At 50.6% G+C, this 17,412-nt stretch overlaps 1 protein-coding gene across 1 annotated transcript in view; it reads left to right on the plus strand.

Moving 5' to 3' along the window:
- LOC122125287 (CUB and sushi domain-containing protein 1-like) overlaps positions 1 to 17,412 on the plus strand; it is a gene marked incomplete at its 3' end in the record, with an annotated part of 693,202 nt that overhangs the window by 464,565 nt on the left and 211,225 nt on the right. The window contains exon 7 of the mRNA XM_042699884.1: positions 1,557 to 1,669. Coding sequence (XP_042555818.1) covers positions 1,557 to 1,669 — 113 coding nt within the window. The remainder of the gene's footprint in view (positions 1 to 1,556; positions 1,670 to 17,412) is intronic.

The raw sequence follows: 17,412 nt of genomic DNA on the forward strand, positions 1-17,412 counted from the left end.
AACCATCACCTAGACCTAGATTTCAGTTATAACAAGTTCAAGAAGAAAGTGAACATGAGCTGGAGAGACTCTGGTATTTTTTTGTAGCTCCAGAATTCAATTTTCTTTTGGACATTCTCGGAACAGCCAAAGAGGGACATGACCTATTGAGTGTGTAAATCACCTGGAAGGAAGCGGCGATGCAGTATGCGTCCGGGTCAGCTGGATGTGGCGGACACCGCTCGCTCACTGCTCCACAAGCCAGGCCCCGGGGGGCGTGCAGCTCCCTCACAGGCCACAGCCATTTCTTACAGTCCGGGTTTGCTCTTGACTCGGAACGGATCCTGCACATTTTCAAAACGCGACCCTGGAGACTGAGCAGCCCAGAGTCAGGAAGCTGAGCTGCCTGTCACTGGCTGTTGCGTGGAATAACTGGGGCATGTTCCACGTGACCCATCGGTTTCTAGCAGATCCTGAGTTTAAGAATTAGAAACCCAGCCTGAGTAGGAAGAAAAGGCCACCGAGATCATGTGGTCCACCAGGTTCCTACCAATGATTTACCTACTTGATAAAATGCTCACAGGTCCCTGTTACCTCAAAATCCCTCTTGAAGATAGGTTTGGCCGCATTCTTTTAGTATATACGCCCTGTGTGAATTCGAAAGAGGCCTTCGGTAGTTTTCCATGCACATCTGCATAACATCTTTCAGCTTATAGTGTAGAAACTGCCTGTCATGTCTACTGGTCTTACAGCCCTGGATTCAACCAGCCAGACATCGGTGGCTCTCCATCTCTCTGGCCAGGCCCTCTATATCTGTGCACTCCTGGAGCACAGGCTTTTTATTATCTGCGAGAACTCTTCTTCCTCAGGAATGTCACCAACAAGAAGTAAAACACGCAATCATTTCTGACAATTAAACTGAATGTGGTCGAGTGGACTGCGTATTTCCAAACAGCATAACTGAGATTGATTGTATCTTCACTTTAAAAGATTAATACACTACTTTAGTAAAGCATAATTTTATTCCATTTCAAATCTCTTTGACAGTTGCTGTCATCAATCTCAGAGAAGCTGTTCTCTTTACCCTCCTGGGAAGACCCAGGTGGTGAATTCTGCAGAGAGATTGCTGGAAATCTGGCATGCTCTCAAGCATGATAAACAGTTTGCTTAAGTGTGCTTCAAATTAATAGAATCACTAAGTGCCCACATAAAGAAAGGAAGATTTTTATTATTTGCCTTTTTCTTTTCCTTTTATGAAATGGTTCATGTTGATTAAAGTCCTAGGAGATGGGGGAGGGCCAGTAAGAGATCAAAATAATTCCTTTTCCTGTGTCCACTATTAATAAATATGCAAAATGTCAAGTCCTTTTGAAAGCCTCCGTGCTAGCAAGGACACACAACGCATTTGTGTTTGGGTGAGGATGAAATTACCCAAAGCGTTTGAAGGCATCTGACATACTACTTCTGTTTTAAGCCCCTCGAAGTGATGAAGGTCGCTAATTCAATCTTCCCACAGGTTTGATGCTGGAAATTTGCTGATTTACAAGAGAGATTTTTCTCTCCTCTCTCTTCTCCAGGCTGACAGGCATGAACCTCCCTTCCCCAGTGATCAGCAGCAAGAACTGGCTACGGCTTCACTTCACCTCTGACAGCAACCATCGGCGGAAGGGCTTCAACGCACAGTTCCAAGGTAGGTGTGCCCACACGGGCACCAGCAGAACGGAATCCTGCCAAAAATGGAAAGAGAAACACAAGTAAGCTGGAAAATGACTTCTGTCTGTCTTACGGACAGTTAACTGTGGAAGGTAGACAGGTAGCATATGGCGCCTCATTAGCAAATCTTCCACATTGTGACTGTGTGCGGTCGAGTTATGGTAACGCTTTTAATGGCCATGCTCCCAACCAGTAAGCACCCACAGTGTTCTGTGTTCGGTATGCCTTGTTCACGTGCTGGGAATGGGCAGTGGAGGAGTTGCAGGGAGAGATATAAAGGCATCATGTTGCCTTCAGTTCTAAAACTTCTTCACACTGTAACATCTCTGCTATCGGAGTTAGTAACTCGCACACAGTGCCTCTCTTTTTCTTAAGTACTGTTATTATAAAGGTGAGGTACAGAGGGGTTACAGCGACGTAAGTCAGGTAGTGAGTACATTTCTTTTTTGAACAATGTCAACCCCGTAGTGACTCTTAAAGAGTTCTGCAGCTGAACACATGGAGTCTGCGATTGCCAACAGGTCGCACGACTGTAAGCAACCCTGAGGGTATGGTGAGCAAGAGGAAACATTGTAGGGTGGCCTGAGCCCCTTGCCAGAACCTTCCCCAGCTGTCAAAGACCACCTCCCAAGCCCATTACGCCCGGAGGCGCATCCTGACTCTGCAGGGCAGAGCAGGCTGTCTGTGGGGGGAGGGGCTCTCAGACAGCACCCACCGCTCTTCTAAATCTCCTTTCTGGGAGGCACAAATCCTCATGATGTGTTTATCCCAACGGAACACGTGGAGATGGGGAAACCTACTGCAGATATTTTCAACACAACCTCAAAGAACAAACATGCAGCCAGTGTTCCAGACAACCAGTAAGACAACCACAGTAATAACTGTAGTGGGCATGTGAGTTGCTTTTACTGTGTGGTGTTGTCCCCACTTTGTAAACATGCTTCAACCAAAACCCTCGTTGGTTTTTGTCATAGAGAAAGGGGACTCGCGTTTCCAGGGTCTGAGCTCCTCCCCTCTGTTCTCATAGTCTCTGGAGGGCCACGGCCACTTCCCGACCATTTGCACAAGCAGGTGAGCATGGCATGTTCCTGCACGCGTGCAGGGCCTGTCACTGCTCCTCAGTCACATGACGGTGGTGAACTGGGGTCCCTGTGAGACAGTGGGGCCCCTCATCTGGAACAGGCTTTTCTTCCTTGAGACCCTACCTTGTCTCCAGAGAAAATGTCTGACATTGCGAAAGTACAGAAGACTTCCTTTCTAGCTCGATTCTCTTCTTGTCAAGTAAACAGTCACAACCATAAAGGGTTCCTTCTTCTCGTTCTCTTTTTTTATGTTTTTGGCTGCCGCCTCCCAATTCCTTTTTCTCTGAAATAACCGGCTTCTCCTTCTCATTCGAGTCATGTCAAAGACAGGCACAAGGCCAACTGACAGGGAAAAGTGCTCAGCGCAGTTCTTCCTAAAACACAGCCTCTCTTAGAACAGTCCAGTCCAGGAAGTGGCTAGCACAGCCGGGACGCAAGGCGTGGCCGTGTCTGCCGCGTCGTCCGGTTCTCCTGGCAGGAGAGCTTCACGTGGACACTTCGCTTCCTCAGTCTGCCCACAGCGGAGCCCTTTGCTTTATGTGTTGCCTCCATCATTAATTATGATTAAATACGGGCCTTGTTAGGAGAATCCATCATCTGAACACATTGGATGCCTACATGATGAATTTTTGAAGGATATGAATCTTCAGCCATGAAGCCTTTTCATTCCTAAATGGGCATGCAAGTGAAGGTTGCTAGGTTTACACAGGTTCACCTGACTAGTTATAAAGCAGATTTCACAAGAAAAAAATTGAATGATTTCCTTCACGAATAAATCATTCTTTCAGGAAGTGTTTGTAGTAATGTTCCAGTCTCAGCGGGAAGCACCCTGCCTCCTTAATCCAGGGCAGCCCAGACAGCACCTTTAAAACCCATGTTGACACAAATAATTAGCTTGCTTTTTAGGTTATAGTTCCCTATCAGTATTGATTTTTCTTTTCATTTAAAACGAGGACCTTTATACAAAAGGAAGACTTTCCTGTTATTAAAAATGCATTTGGGTAATTGAAAGCTTCAATTCCCAGATTGATTTGAATTGGGATGAAATGTCTGCCTTCCCTGGTGTCTGGCATCCCTGGATCCTGGGATGGAGAAGCTCCCCTCGGGTTCCAACCCCGGGAGCCCAGGCCCTGACCCCTCTCTCTGCCAGCCAGCCTGACACCTCCAAAGTGTTCCCTTGACCTTGGTAGAAGACCTGAAGGACATCACACTTTCAGACTCCTCCCAGGGGCCGCTCAATCAATCAATCAATCAATCAATCCTGGGGAAGGCTCGGGGGCTTTGCCTACAGGATACCCGCTTGACCCCCATTACCAAGGGCGGCTGGCAGTACCATGGACACACGTAGCTTATTCTTCAGTCAAAATAAACCATATGTCAGTGCTGGTGGCTCATGCCTGTCATCCTAGCTACTCAGAAGGCTGACATCTGTGGATTGTGGTTCAAAGCCAGCTGAGGCAGGAAAGTCTGTGAAACTCTTATCTCCAAGTAACCACTCAGAAAAATTGAAGTGGCACTGTGGCTCAAATGGTAGAGCACTAGCCTTGAGCTGAAGAGCTGAGGGACAGCGCCCAGGCCCAGAGTTCAAGCCCCACAACCGACAAAAATAAATAAATAAACCATAGCAGTGTTCTCTAAATCCTTCCTAAAATCACTAAACCTCTGCAAGAAAAAAAGTGTTTACACCTAACGAATTCTCTGAAATCAGATGCACATAAGCTCTCTTCCCCATCTACTTCCATCTCTCTCTAAACAGGAGATTTAGGCCAAGTCCCAACTCCAATATTTTTCATATTAAACATCATAAAATCCGTCTGTGTGTTCCAAGCTATTGGCTCCCGGCCTCTATTTTTATTAAACAGCTATTTTGAGCCATGCCTTTCCTGCACTGTGGCCTCTGTGCCTGGCTTATAAAATGAATAATGTCTGCCTCGTGGACTCACGGGAAATGTGGAAGGGGTGGCGACCTGGGCCAAGCCCTTCCGGGACCAGGTGTGGGGCCCTTCCCTCCCGGGGTCACTGACCCTAGCAGCCTGACAGGCCGGGTTTAAGCTCTCAGGATTTCCCACACACAGCTCTTGCGCAGTGAGTCCCATGTCTCTGAGGTCCTCTGAGGGCACTGGCCTTCCCTGCACCAGGTCTGCGCCCATGGGAGTGAATACAGGTAGAGCCAGAGGATGTGTGCCGAGGACCTGCACGCACACCTGGGGACCGTGGATTCACCACCGCCAGTCACAGCACTACCTGCATGCACACCTGGAGACCGTGGGTTCACCACCGCCAGTCACAGCACTACCTGCACGCACACCTGGGGACCGTGGGTTCACCACCGCCAGTCACAGCACTATCTGCACGCACACCTGGAGACCGTGGGTTCACCACCGCCAGTCACAGCGTGACCTGCACGCACACCTGGAGACCATGGATTCACCACCGCCAGTCACAGTGCTACGTGCACGCACACCTGGAGACTGTGGGTTCACCACCGCCAGTCACAGTGCGACCTGCACGCACACCTGGGGACCGTGGATTCACCACCGCCAGTCACAGCACTACCTGCACGCACACCTGGAGACCGTGGGTTCACCACTGCCAGTCACAGCACTACCTGCGCACACCTGGAGACCGTGGATTCACCACCGCCAGTCACAGCTCTACCTGCACGCACACCTGGAGACCGTGGGCTCACCACCGCCATTCACAGCACTACCTGCACGCACACCTGGAGACCGTGGATTCACCACTGCCAGTCACAGTGCTACGTGCACGCACACCTGGAGACTGTGGGTTCACCACCGCCAGTCACAGCGCTACCTGCACGCACACCTGGAGACCGTGGATTCACCACCGCCAGTAACAGTGCTACGTGCACGCACACTTGGAGACCATGGATTCACCACCGCCAGTCACAGTGCGACGTGCACTCACACCAGCAAGACTCAACAAAGTACTCCTTGCACTCACACCAGCAAGACTCAACAAAAATGAAGAAACAAGCGACCTCTGCAGGCGCCAGTGTGAACAGTCCTCCCAGACACGGGACTGTGGAGGAAGCAGACACGGCAGGCCCTCCATGCCTGTGAGGGGCACCGGACACGGTTGCAGCTGCACGTTGTCAGTAGACGGCTGTCCTCTGCTCCAGCTGTGTGCGGTGCAGTGAAGGCAGTGCTCCCTGAACCACCCACTGCCCCACCCCAAAGGACCTCTGCTCCTTATTTTCCTTATTTTCTTGCAAATGGGGCCAGGCAAGATGACGCACACATGGTGTGCACACTGACTGTGTCAGTGGAGAGAGCCCCGCCCCACCAGAGGGAGGGCCCCTGGACAGCAGAGGGGCCAGGCCCAGCCTCTGACCCCTCGCAATGCGGCCCGATCTCCCGCTGCCCAAATGGCTTCCAGCCACCCCACTGCCCCATCTCAGTGAGATTGTCTCTGGATTTGTCACCCAAGAAGGGAAGAGGGTGGAGAGGATGATCGGGAAGGGCCGTCCTGAAGGGAAGGCCTGCGCTCAGAGCCAGATGGTTGGTGAAGGTCAAGTTCAAGGGAAGGGCAGGTGGGGACAGGGCAAGCACAGCTCAGAGCCAGTGAGGAGGAGGAAGGTTCTAGGTCCTCATGGGAATCCAGTGAGGAGAAGGAACGTTCTAGGTCCCCCCTGGAGACCTAGCAAGGAAGAGGAAGGTTCTAGGTCCTCAGGGGACCCAGTGAGGAGGAAGAAGGTTCTGGGTCTTTATGGGTACCCAGCGAGGAGGAGGAAGGTTCTAGGTCCCCATGGGAACCCAGTGAGGGCTGACTGCATTTATTTGCAACGCAGGGCCGGGCTTCAGAAGGAGAGTGTGAGGTGTGTGATTTCCACGTGGAGCTCAGCGTTTGAACCAGCATACAGCCAGAGCCAACCCCATAAGCACCCTGGCTGGGCACCGTTCGGGACGTGTTAAATAGTCTACTGTTCACGTCACCCAGCCAGGCTCACCGTCTCCCCAGACCCTTCCCTACCTGTGTGAAGGAAAGGCGGAATCAACGGGGGGGATGGGTCATCCCCCCAACCCCGCTTTTGGCATTTCAGAAGAGTAGGACATCTTATCCAAGGGGGAAATCCATTCCGAGCAAAGTCTCTGTTGCTCCAGTTTCGGCAGTAATTGTTTAGACTAGAGACTGTGGCTGGTTGAGACCGGAGAGAACACACCGCAGGCGCAAAGCTGCAAACCTATTCATTACAAACACTAATCGGCAGAAATCCCACCTAGCGGCAAACTGATGGGATAAATGAGTGTCAGTGTTTATGCTAGATTTTTTATTTTAGTCAAAGGGCTTTTGTGCGGTGATTTATTTAAAAGTTGTGGCTTAAAATGTGAACACCCAGCAAGTGCTTATCATTCTTTATAAAACTACTTAGAGTCAAACCTTCCGTTCTCTAAACTACTAAATGCAGTTGACATTGGCATACTGAGATTTAATGAAGTTGTATGGTAGATTGCAGTTATGTCAAATAGATTAATTCTTGGCAGCAGCAGGTAGATGTTAAGTTCTTTTGCTTGAAGAATGAAAAAAAAAGTTCACTGGAGGGTAGTATTCTCTTGGTCATTGTGTTTCTATAGCTTATATTTGTGTGATGTACAAGTAGAAATTGGTCTGGGATTCTCAGTCTATCGACCCAAGGCACGTTCATTTCTCTCCTTCCCCTCTCTCTCCCCTCCCTCCTCCCCCTTCCACCTTTCATCTCCCCCTCCTCCTCCCTCTCCTCCTTCCCCTGCCTCTCCCTCTCCTCCTTCCTCTCCTCTCCCTCCCTTCCCTCCTCTCCTCTTTCCAATGGAAATACAGTCATCTGTGTCAGCACACAAGGCTTTGTGCTGTTTTCTAAGTGGTTTATCCACCCCCCACCCCTGCCCAGTAACACACCCTTTAGAACTGAAGGCATCTCTATGCAGCTCATGCAGCTCATGGAAGGAGGCTTTCAAATAAGCTACAGGCACCCACCCTGGAAAGGCAGGGTCTCAGGGCCTTTGCTCACCGCTGAGGCCAGGCATGCACATGTGAGCAGGACCCAGCTCGGCGCAGGCCTCCGGTTCTGGGGCTCACCTGGCCGGGCCACGACCCTCGAGCCGTGCTGCTGCTTGCCAAAAGCCATCCTGGATGAAGGGGGCCCCTCCAGGCCCCCAGGCTGCAGTCAGGGGACCTTGCACGGGGGCCCGGGATCAAGGTGTAGGAGCAGCATCCCCACAGGAGCTTAGAAGGAGGCCCGAATTGCAGGAGCGCTGACTGCCACCCTGAAAACTGGGGTGGCTCCTGGGAGTCCATGCTGAGCACACCCGGCAGGAGACCCCAGCCTGCCTTCTGTCCTCCAAGTCTGTCTACACCCGGCAGTGCCCAGGACCTGCCCCAGGGCCCCGGCCTGGCCTCCTGTCTGCACTGCGGCGGGGCGTGCCGGTCCTCACAGCTGAACCCCGCAGCCCGCCCACGGGCCAGGCCTGTGCTTGTACAATCCTGCATATGCTTTTACATTTTCAGTTAGTGTCCAGGAGAAGCGGCGTATGCACAGACTCCCAGCCCTGGGCCCTCGGGATGCTGAGGCCAGAGGGTGAGGAGCTCAGGACAAGCCTCCAGACAGACCCCGGCCCCCATCCCAGAGCAAGACCAAAGCACAAACAGACCAAAACAAGCTCCTCAGGTCATGCATTTTTTAAAATCCCATGTGGCGTGCAGTTTTCTTACCTGACAAGAATTCCCACAGCATGAAGTCAGCTTTGTGCTGAAATGACTGTAATAAATTGAAAGCTTTTGAACAAGGAATCCACTGGAAGGAGTTAAAATAATAAAATGTAATTCAATTAAATAAGTAATTTCTGCACTTTGCACCTCCAGTAAGAGATTCCTTTTGTAAATGGTTCTATCATCACAAATTCATCACTGATTCATTCAATGACACCTAGAAGAACCCAAGAGAATTTTAATTACAGACGTACTAATGGATTGAACAACAGTGGTATTCATTTTTGTATAGAATTCTGAGAAAATTCCATTGTTGCAGGAAGATAGCTGTCAGCATTATTTACCTAGGAAACTCTTCGACTTAACTACTTTCTGAGATGTCCCTAATGTGAAGTTGTCTGCATTGTTTGATACTAACAACATTGGATTTTATGAAGATGCTGCCTCTGATCTCCACCGGCTCTGAAATCTGCGGCTTCGGTCTTGATAAGTTTGTCTTCTGCTTAATAAGGTTCATTGCTCCATTTGGAGTCTTGTCAAGGCTGTTAATACCGAAGGCTTTGGTTTGCAAGCTTCTTTGTCCAGGAAATTCAGTTTCAAATCATTTCTTGTAAAACAAATTCCTAACTCTGATGATTCTGGGATTACTCTTTATGTCAGATTTGTTACTAATTTACATCTTATTAGTTCTGGCCGAGCAGCCTATAGTCTCGCAGTTTCATATAATTTTCTTAGCAAGTATTTACAGGAGAACAAGGCAAAGCCCTTCATGCTTTCTGACTATTTAGAGCTTAAATGACAGAGACTGAAAATATATAAAAAGGAAAAAAGAAAACATAACTCGCTGATTGTTCATTAAATCTCCTTTTTGTCTAGTATATAAAGGATTGATGGTGTCATCTTTATTCCTCCAGAAAAAAATGCATGTTTTATAGATAGTTTAGCAGGAACTTTATTTGTAGCGAACAGAAAGTCATGCCTAGAAACAACTGGCTCTGGAGAAAACAGGTCCTAATAAAGAACTACAGTGCAAACATTCCATGCGAGGAAGACAATGCCTTTTCCTCCTAATGGTTGAGCGCTAGCACCCGATGCTGCAAATGGGCTTGCGTTTTGATCACTCCACAAGGAGGGTCATTTGGGGGACAGGATGTGCTCTTGCTTCACAGTGCCTAGAATGATGCTGCCCTTCACCCACCCAATGCCCATGAGGGAATAAGATGCAGCAGATACCTTGTGGATACTTGTGAGAGGAATGTCAAATGCCCATGCTAGGGACATAAAGAATGAAGGAGTTAGGGGCTGAGCCAGTGTGGTGTGAAGTCTGGTTCTGGTCATGAAATGCAGCTTTCTCATCACATGTCAGTGTTAAGTATTATATTAGTATTTATATTAGCTTCATTAAATATTAATTTAGCTCACTGGAACTCGATAAATTAAATGGCAACAAGCTCTCATAGACTATTTTCCATTGGATCAAGATTTTGCATTTGTCTCTGGGTTTATTTGCTATAATACCTACACCCATGCCAATGGATGCATGCCAAAGACACCGTTCGAAAAAACGCATTTCCAAGCTCTCTCCTGTCTGAAGAAGGTTGCAATTGTATATAAACTCTATCCTATATTTACCAGTGGTCGAACACATTTCAAAATAATTTTAAAATGTTTTACTGGCAAACACTTGCTATGCTATTTAATAAGTAACTTTGGATACTATTTGATACGTAACGTCTCAGCGAATAGAACTCAGAATATTACTCATCCTAAGCACTTGGGTCCTTGCATTTTATTCCATGTTAAGTTCACCTGGGACTTATTACTTATTTATTTTGCCTTTCCATTTCTTTGTGAAGTCAATTTAGGACTGAATATTATTCGAACAAGCAAAAGTAAGGTTTTCTGGCTCCTGGGAGCTGCTACAAAGGAATGCCCCTCACTGAGGTCTGAGCGGCTCTCTTTGTTTTCCTAATGAAGTTGTTGCTCCTGGGGGAGGGCTGGCTCTGGGTGCCCTCCCCAGGGCCCAATCATGACTAATCTCATTGAAAGGCCCACCTGGACAGCATCCTGGGACTAGCTCCTCCTTGGAGTACAAACATTAAAAGACTTGCTCAAGGTGGTTTCTGGCTGAAAGATTTCGGGCTTTCCCTAAGGAGCCACCTCCAACCCTAAACCTGCAGAAGTGCTAGGTAGGTGAGCTCATCTTCTGGAGGCTCTGTCCCCAAGACAGCCACAGGGCCCACAGAGGCCTCTGCCGTGGCCTGGTTCCCTGAAGATGCTCCGGCTCTTCTGCTCCTCCCCTCTCCTGTCCTCCCCTCCCCTCTCCTCTAGTCGGGGCAGTCTGGGATTGCTGGCCAGTGTTGTCTCCTTGTGTCAGGGCACTTACTTCACTTCTCGAAGATGGCTTTTCCTCACTTGGGAGGCCTGTGTCCCAGTCACAGTACCCTCCTAGGAGATGGTCAATCCAGGGGTAAGCACTCAGCGAACTCCGTGGCCGGTCTCACAGGGTCTCCGTCCTTCATCTCATCCTCTGGTTCAGCGCGACAGACGGGTGAGTCTTTGCTTGCCTAGAGACACTGAATAAATTCCTAATTCCTTTCCATAAATCTTTCCAGCTTTAGCATCAGATTCAAAGTTCATCCCATTTTAAGAATCCCATTTTAGATTCTCAAGAGCGAAAATTAAACGGTGTGTGGGTCAATCGCGTCTCTTGATTTATCCAGGGCAGGCGCAAGGGGCTTTGAAGAGACTGAAACTACTTATAATCAGTCTGTCTGGTATGGAGTTCCAAAGTCTCACGGAGACGCGGAGCGCAGCTTCCCGGGGCAGACCGCTGCCCTGAGGGCCTCTGAGGCCTCCTGTCACAGGAGGCTGGCCGCGTGGGCGTCGCGGGTGGCGCAATGAGGGGAGCGGCTGCGGGCGGCTAACTGGGTAGGGTGACAGGCCCCCCCCTTGGCACCGTGGAAACATGTTGTATAATAGGTGGCGGTGGTGCTTGTCCAACTTGAGACAGGTTCCAGATGCCAGCGAATGCCCCACCGCAAAACCGTTTGTTTTAGTTTATTCAAATTCCAACCCAACTCGTTTTCAGTGCGTCGGTGTTAGGAAAACATTAGGAAAACCCTGAGTGCATTTTGACTTGAAGAAAATCTAAGGGCCTCTAAGTTCTGTGTGATGCCCTGAACAGCAGACATACAACAGATTCACAGGAGAAAAGCACGCACACGTGTTTGCTTTGATATTTTATGTGCACATCAAAGAAACACAAAAACTCAACGCAGAGGGTAAGAAGGAGAGCTGCTGCGGTGGGTGAAATGGAGAGATCACCAGGAAGCGGGAACTCAGAGGAGCTCGAGTCAGGAGGAGTAAATCCTGGGCCCGCAAAGCTCCTGGGAGAAACCTTGTCTTGCCTGTCAGCTATTGTACTGTGGTGGCGGCTAAAAGCACTTCCTCTCATCCCCTCTGCCATATTTTTCTTAATACGTGGCATAAGATGGACTGTGGTGCTTTTGCTCCTATCGGCACACAAGGTGAGCATCTCCAGCTCTGCGGACTCCAACTCCTGTGTGTGTGGACCCAGGAAAAGTCTGTTCACTGGAAACACTGAGCATCTGGGAGGACAGGAAGCCTGGAGAAGCCCGGAAGCTTGGAAGCGGGCCTGAGCCCTGAGAAATACCGTGCAGGTGCTACCCACCTGTGAACAGGCCCGGCCCGGGGCTGTCTCTCTCCCACGCACACACCAGTCACTCCATGCAAACCAAGCGTGGGAAGCAGCCATTCAGGAGGACTTGTTTGCTCTGAAGATTTGCTGTCAGTGTCCAGGGTGCCCACCTAGAGTGAATCAGCCCACAGATTGGCTTCTCTATAAACCTCAGACGATACTACAGGGGTCAGCGTGCAGAGTGAGGGCTGATTCAGGGCCCCAGAGCCCAGGAAGACGGGGAAGCCGCCCCAAAAGGCAGGAAGCCACCTCCACCTAGCAGGCAGCATCACCGGGTCAGGGCGTGGCATCACCAGAGCCCGCCCGGCAATGACATGCACCCCAAGCATGTGCATTTGCAAACCAGACAGAAGCGGAGTGGCAGCTGGATATGAGAGGCAGTGCCCTTCTGCGGGCCAGTCTGTCTGGAAGTCTGAGGGATGCTCCCAGTCCATGCCCCTGGACCGACTCCTATAGTGGACCTCGTGGCTCAGTGTCCCCCAGAACCAGTCAAACTCAGCAGGTCCAGAGTGCCCTCCTTCTCTGCGCACCCTTATTCTTTCTCTTTCTTGCTCTCTCATCTTATTCATCGCACATATCATGCATGCACCTGTTTCTTCCAGTTGTTTGGAACACGGCCCACATACGGTGCTGTTTTGCAACATCTGAAGTAAGAACACAGAAGAGCTCTTTTAGGGAAGTCTATAGGCTGCGGTTCATCCATGTCCTGCCTGGACCATCACTAACAGGGAAGTTTTCCTGTGTGTTTCTTTTGTATGTTGAACTATTAACAATGGCATACTGGAAGTATTGGCAAGAAATATGGAAAAAATTTAAGTCAGAGAAAAGTTAGTGTCTTCCTTCCTTAGAAAATGGCTTTAGACCTACCTCGTTGCAGAGTAAACACGTTGTTCCAACAACTGATAGGCTAGCAGTTCCATTATTGTGTTAATTCCTCAGCTTCTATGCTTGCTTTCAATCTAAGAATGCCTATTGTTAGGAAAGTTCCATGTGTGCACATACAAAATCTGCTTTCTACATTTGGTTCCCAGCAAAGATTCTTGAGGGTTCTGAGGGTGGGTAGGAAGTGCGGGCTGGAAGGTGTGTGTCTCCTGGCGTCTCTGTTTACTGCTGCCTGGCACAGGTGTCACCTGGAGGGTGACGTGCATCGATTGGCTCTGGCCAGGCCCTCCATCTAGCTCCTCCAGTTGATTCCCTGTAATTGATTCCTCAAAATAGCTGGAGATGGCTGCTCATTCTGAGAGAAATTTCATTATTTCCCTGTAAAAAATATTGCAATTCTGTTCCTTTGTTCCCACCACATTAACTTTGATTTAATATGTTATTTGATAAAAATTAATGAAGCTTTTCACAAAATTTGGAGGGGGAAGGGTGGTCATCAAAAAATCACATTATTTACGAAAGAAGTGTAATTAAAGGAAAAGTGGCACAGGAAGAAACAAGTATAAATGGAAAGTCATTAGCATTTAGAAAGAAACTACACAAAGGCTAAATGTGCATTTCTTGCCTGCTGAGCACAGAGACACTGGGCTTCCAGGCACAGGGGCAGTGCCACGCGTCCAGACCCACCCAGCCTCCGCTCACGGTCCTCACCCCTCAGAGCCTTCACCCATCCGTCCAGACCCACCCGGCCTCCGCTCATGGTCCTTGCCCCTCAGAGCCTCCATCTACCCATCCAGACCCAGCCAGCCTCGGCTCATGGTCCTCGCCCCTCAAAGCCTCCACCCACCCATCCAGACCCACCCGGCCTCGGCTCACGGTCCTCACCCCTCAAAGCCTACACCTACCCATCTAGACCCACCCAGAAGAGCTGACTTCAGGAAAAAGGAAGGATAGAACAGCCATTGTTCACCACATCATTATTCACCATAGCTGAGATATGGAACCAACCCAGATGCCCTCAGTAGATGAATCGATCAAGAAAGTATGATAGATAGATAGATAGATAGATAGATAGATATAGAGACAGATACACACACACACACACACACACACACACACACACACACACACACACACTGGAATTCTATGCCTCCATCAGAAAGAATGATACCACCTCCATTCATAAGGAAATGGAAAGACTTGGGAAAAAATCCTATAAAGGGAAGTAAGCCAGACTCAGAGAAACATAGGTCCCATGGTTTCCCTCATTTATAATCATTAGTATATGTCTGGAATAATCCAAGCAGATGAGCAGAATAGCTCAATAGCTACGTACATATGACCCTATAAGATGATGCTAAGCGAAATGAACTCCAAGACATGGACCCAAGAGGGTTTTGTGTTGTTGTTGTTTTTAATGTACTGTGTGTGTGTGTGTTTCCCTATGGTTTATCCCCTGTTGTCACTGTATTTGACTTTGGTACTTTCCTGAATTAGGGAAAGGAAGGGGAACAATAAAATGGTGAGATGAAGGACAAAGGGCGAACCAATGTGACAGTGAGACTCACAAGACAATATGTTGGAAATGATCTGTACAACTTGTGGGGAGGCTGCGGGGAGGGAAAGGGGAGAAAAATGAGGGAAGGGGTAACAATGTTTACAAGAAATGTACTCACTACCTCATGCATGTCACTGTAACCCCTCTGTACTTCACCCTGAGGATAAAATGCAATTTTAAAAGGAAAAATAAAGAAAAAGGAGGTGAGACTCACAGGGGAGGATCCCGGGTGAGCTCAGCGAACACAGCTCCGTGCGCTCATGTCCCCAGGCCCAGCCACACCAACCAAGCTCAGCGAGCGCAGCTCCGTGCACTCATGTCCCCAGGCCCAGCCACACCAACCAAGCTCAGCGAACGCAGCTCTGTGCGCTCATGTCCGAGGCCCAGCCACACCAACCAAGCTCAGCGAGCACAGCTCCGTGCGCTCATGTCCCCAGGCCCAGCCACACCAACCAAGCTCAGCGAGCGCAGCTCCTTGCACTCATGTCCCCAGGCCCAGCCACACCAACCAAGCTCAGCGAACGCAGCTCTGTGTGCTCATGTCCGAGGCCCAGCCACACCAACCAAGCTCAGCGAGCACAGCTCCGTGCGCTCATGTCCCCAGGCCCAGCCACACCAACCAAGCTCAGCGAACGCAGCTCCGTGCGCTCATGTCCCAAGGCCCAGCCACACCAACCAAGCTCAGGGAGCACAGCTCCGTGCGCTCATGTCCCCAGGCCCAGCCACACCAACCAAGCTCAGCGAACGCAGCTCCATGCTCTCATGTCCCCAGGCCCAGCCACACCAACCAAGCTCAGCGAACACAGCTCCGGCGCTCATGTCCCCAGGCCCAGCCACACCAACCAAGCTCAGCGAGCACAGCTCCGGCGCTCATGTCCCCAGGCCCAGCCACACCAACCAAGCTCAGCGAACGCAGCTCCGTGCGCTCATGTCCCGAGGCCCAGCCACACCAACCAAGCTCAGCGAACACAGCTCCATGCTCTCATGTCCCCAGCCACACCAACCAAGCTCAGCGAACACAGCTCCGTGCGCTCATGTCCCCAGGCCCAGCCACACCAACCAAGCTCAGCGAGCACAGCTCCGGCACTCATGTCCCCAGGCCCAGCCACACCAACCAAGCTCAGCGAACGCAGCTCCGTGCGCTCATGTCCCGAGGCCCAGCCACACCAACCAAGCTCAGTGAACAAAGCTCCATGCTCTCATGTCCCCAGCCACACCAACCAACCTCAGCGAGCACAGCTCCGGCGCTCATGTCCCCAGGCCCAGCCACACCAACCAAGCTCAGCGAGCACAGCTCCGTGCGCTCATGTCCCCAGGCCCAGCCACACCAACCAAGCTCAGCGAACGCAGCTCCGTGCGCTCATGTCCCAAGGCCCAGCCACACCAACCAAGCTCAGCGAACGCAGCTCCGTGCACTCATGTCCCGAGGCCCAGCCACACCAACCAAGCTCAGCGAGCACAGCTCTGTGCGCTCATGTCCCGAGGCCCAGCCACACCAACCAAGCTCAGCGAGCACAGCTCCATGCGCTCATGTCCCCAGGCCCAGCCATGCCAGTAGGCAAGCATGGAGCAGTCCTGGTCCCTAAGGCTTCACCATTTTGCTCGTGGAATAAACGCTGTGGTTCACATGCTTGCAACCAGGCATAATTTCAGCCTCTCCATCGGTCAGGACACAGCAACACTCTGCAATTCTCTTGGTGAAGAATAAACACATTGGCGCCAATGTTGCCAGCCTCCCCTGGGTGAGATGCCCTCCCTGTGTGAAAGGTCAGCCCTGTGAATGCCCAGCCCCAGAGGGGACAGAAAGGCTGCATGAGCAGAGAGAGAGGGCTGTGCTCACCCGGCAGGCGGGGCTCCCGCTGTGAATGCCCGAGCTGAGGCCTGGGCAACGCGAGTCACTTCTGTGGATAGAGAAAGCAGGAGGGCTTTCCTTCTGGAAACTTCATCGATTCACTGAATGGCAGTGTCTCAGCAGACAAGAGGCTGGCAGGAAGTGGCCTTCATTCCATGGGAGCCTGGCTCGGGTAGAGGGCAGGTTTCCTTCCCCAGCCTGCTGCACGAGGTGATGTTGGGTGGTGGAGGGAGCGCCGGCTGGAGGACCTACGCCTTCACCTGTGGTGAACGCGACACCCCCATTCCCAGCTTTCCCACGCACTTTGCAGAAACAGGTGGGAGGTGGCACAGTGTTTCTGTCTGCCATTCCCTAATCTTCCCAGGAACATGGACAGCAGGGGATAATTATCTTCATTAAGCAGAAGAGGAGCAGGAGCTGAAGGGGAGTCATTCACCTGCCAGGTAACACACAAATGAGGCCCAGGATGCCGATGAGACCCAACAGGACGCCCTGCAGCCCATTCAGTCAGTGTCAGAAGAAGCCCCCTACTAACAGAGAGGGGGCTGGCAAACAGGAAGAGCCTGCTGCCCAACACAGAGAACCCACCGTATGTTGAGTGCACAGAGCATGCCCAGCAAGAGCCCACACGTGTTTGATACAGGATGATGCAATGGCTCCGGTGTCCCGGAGAACCAGACAGATCTATGGCAGGACCATTCCCATGAGCACTGCTCTCCGCAGCTCTTCACCAACCTATGGTGGGAGGTCTATCATCTTTCCTGCGTTCCTGAAGTCCCTATATCCACAATGTAATTCAGTCTTTAGTCACTTGATGACATGGGCCCATCCCTCTCGAGTGTCCTCAGGTGATTTCTCCTGTGTAAATGTCACAGTGGAACTGTCAGGAGACACAGTGAACAGGAGATGCAGTGAACAG

This window comes from Dipodomys spectabilis, unplaced genomic scaffold (assembly GCF_019054845.1).
Source record: "Dipodomys spectabilis isolate Male_0828 unplaced genomic scaffold, ASM1905484v1 ptg000263l, whole genome shotgun sequence".
Lineage (NCBI taxonomy): Eukaryota > Metazoa > Chordata > Mammalia > Rodentia > Heteromyidae > Dipodomys > Dipodomys spectabilis.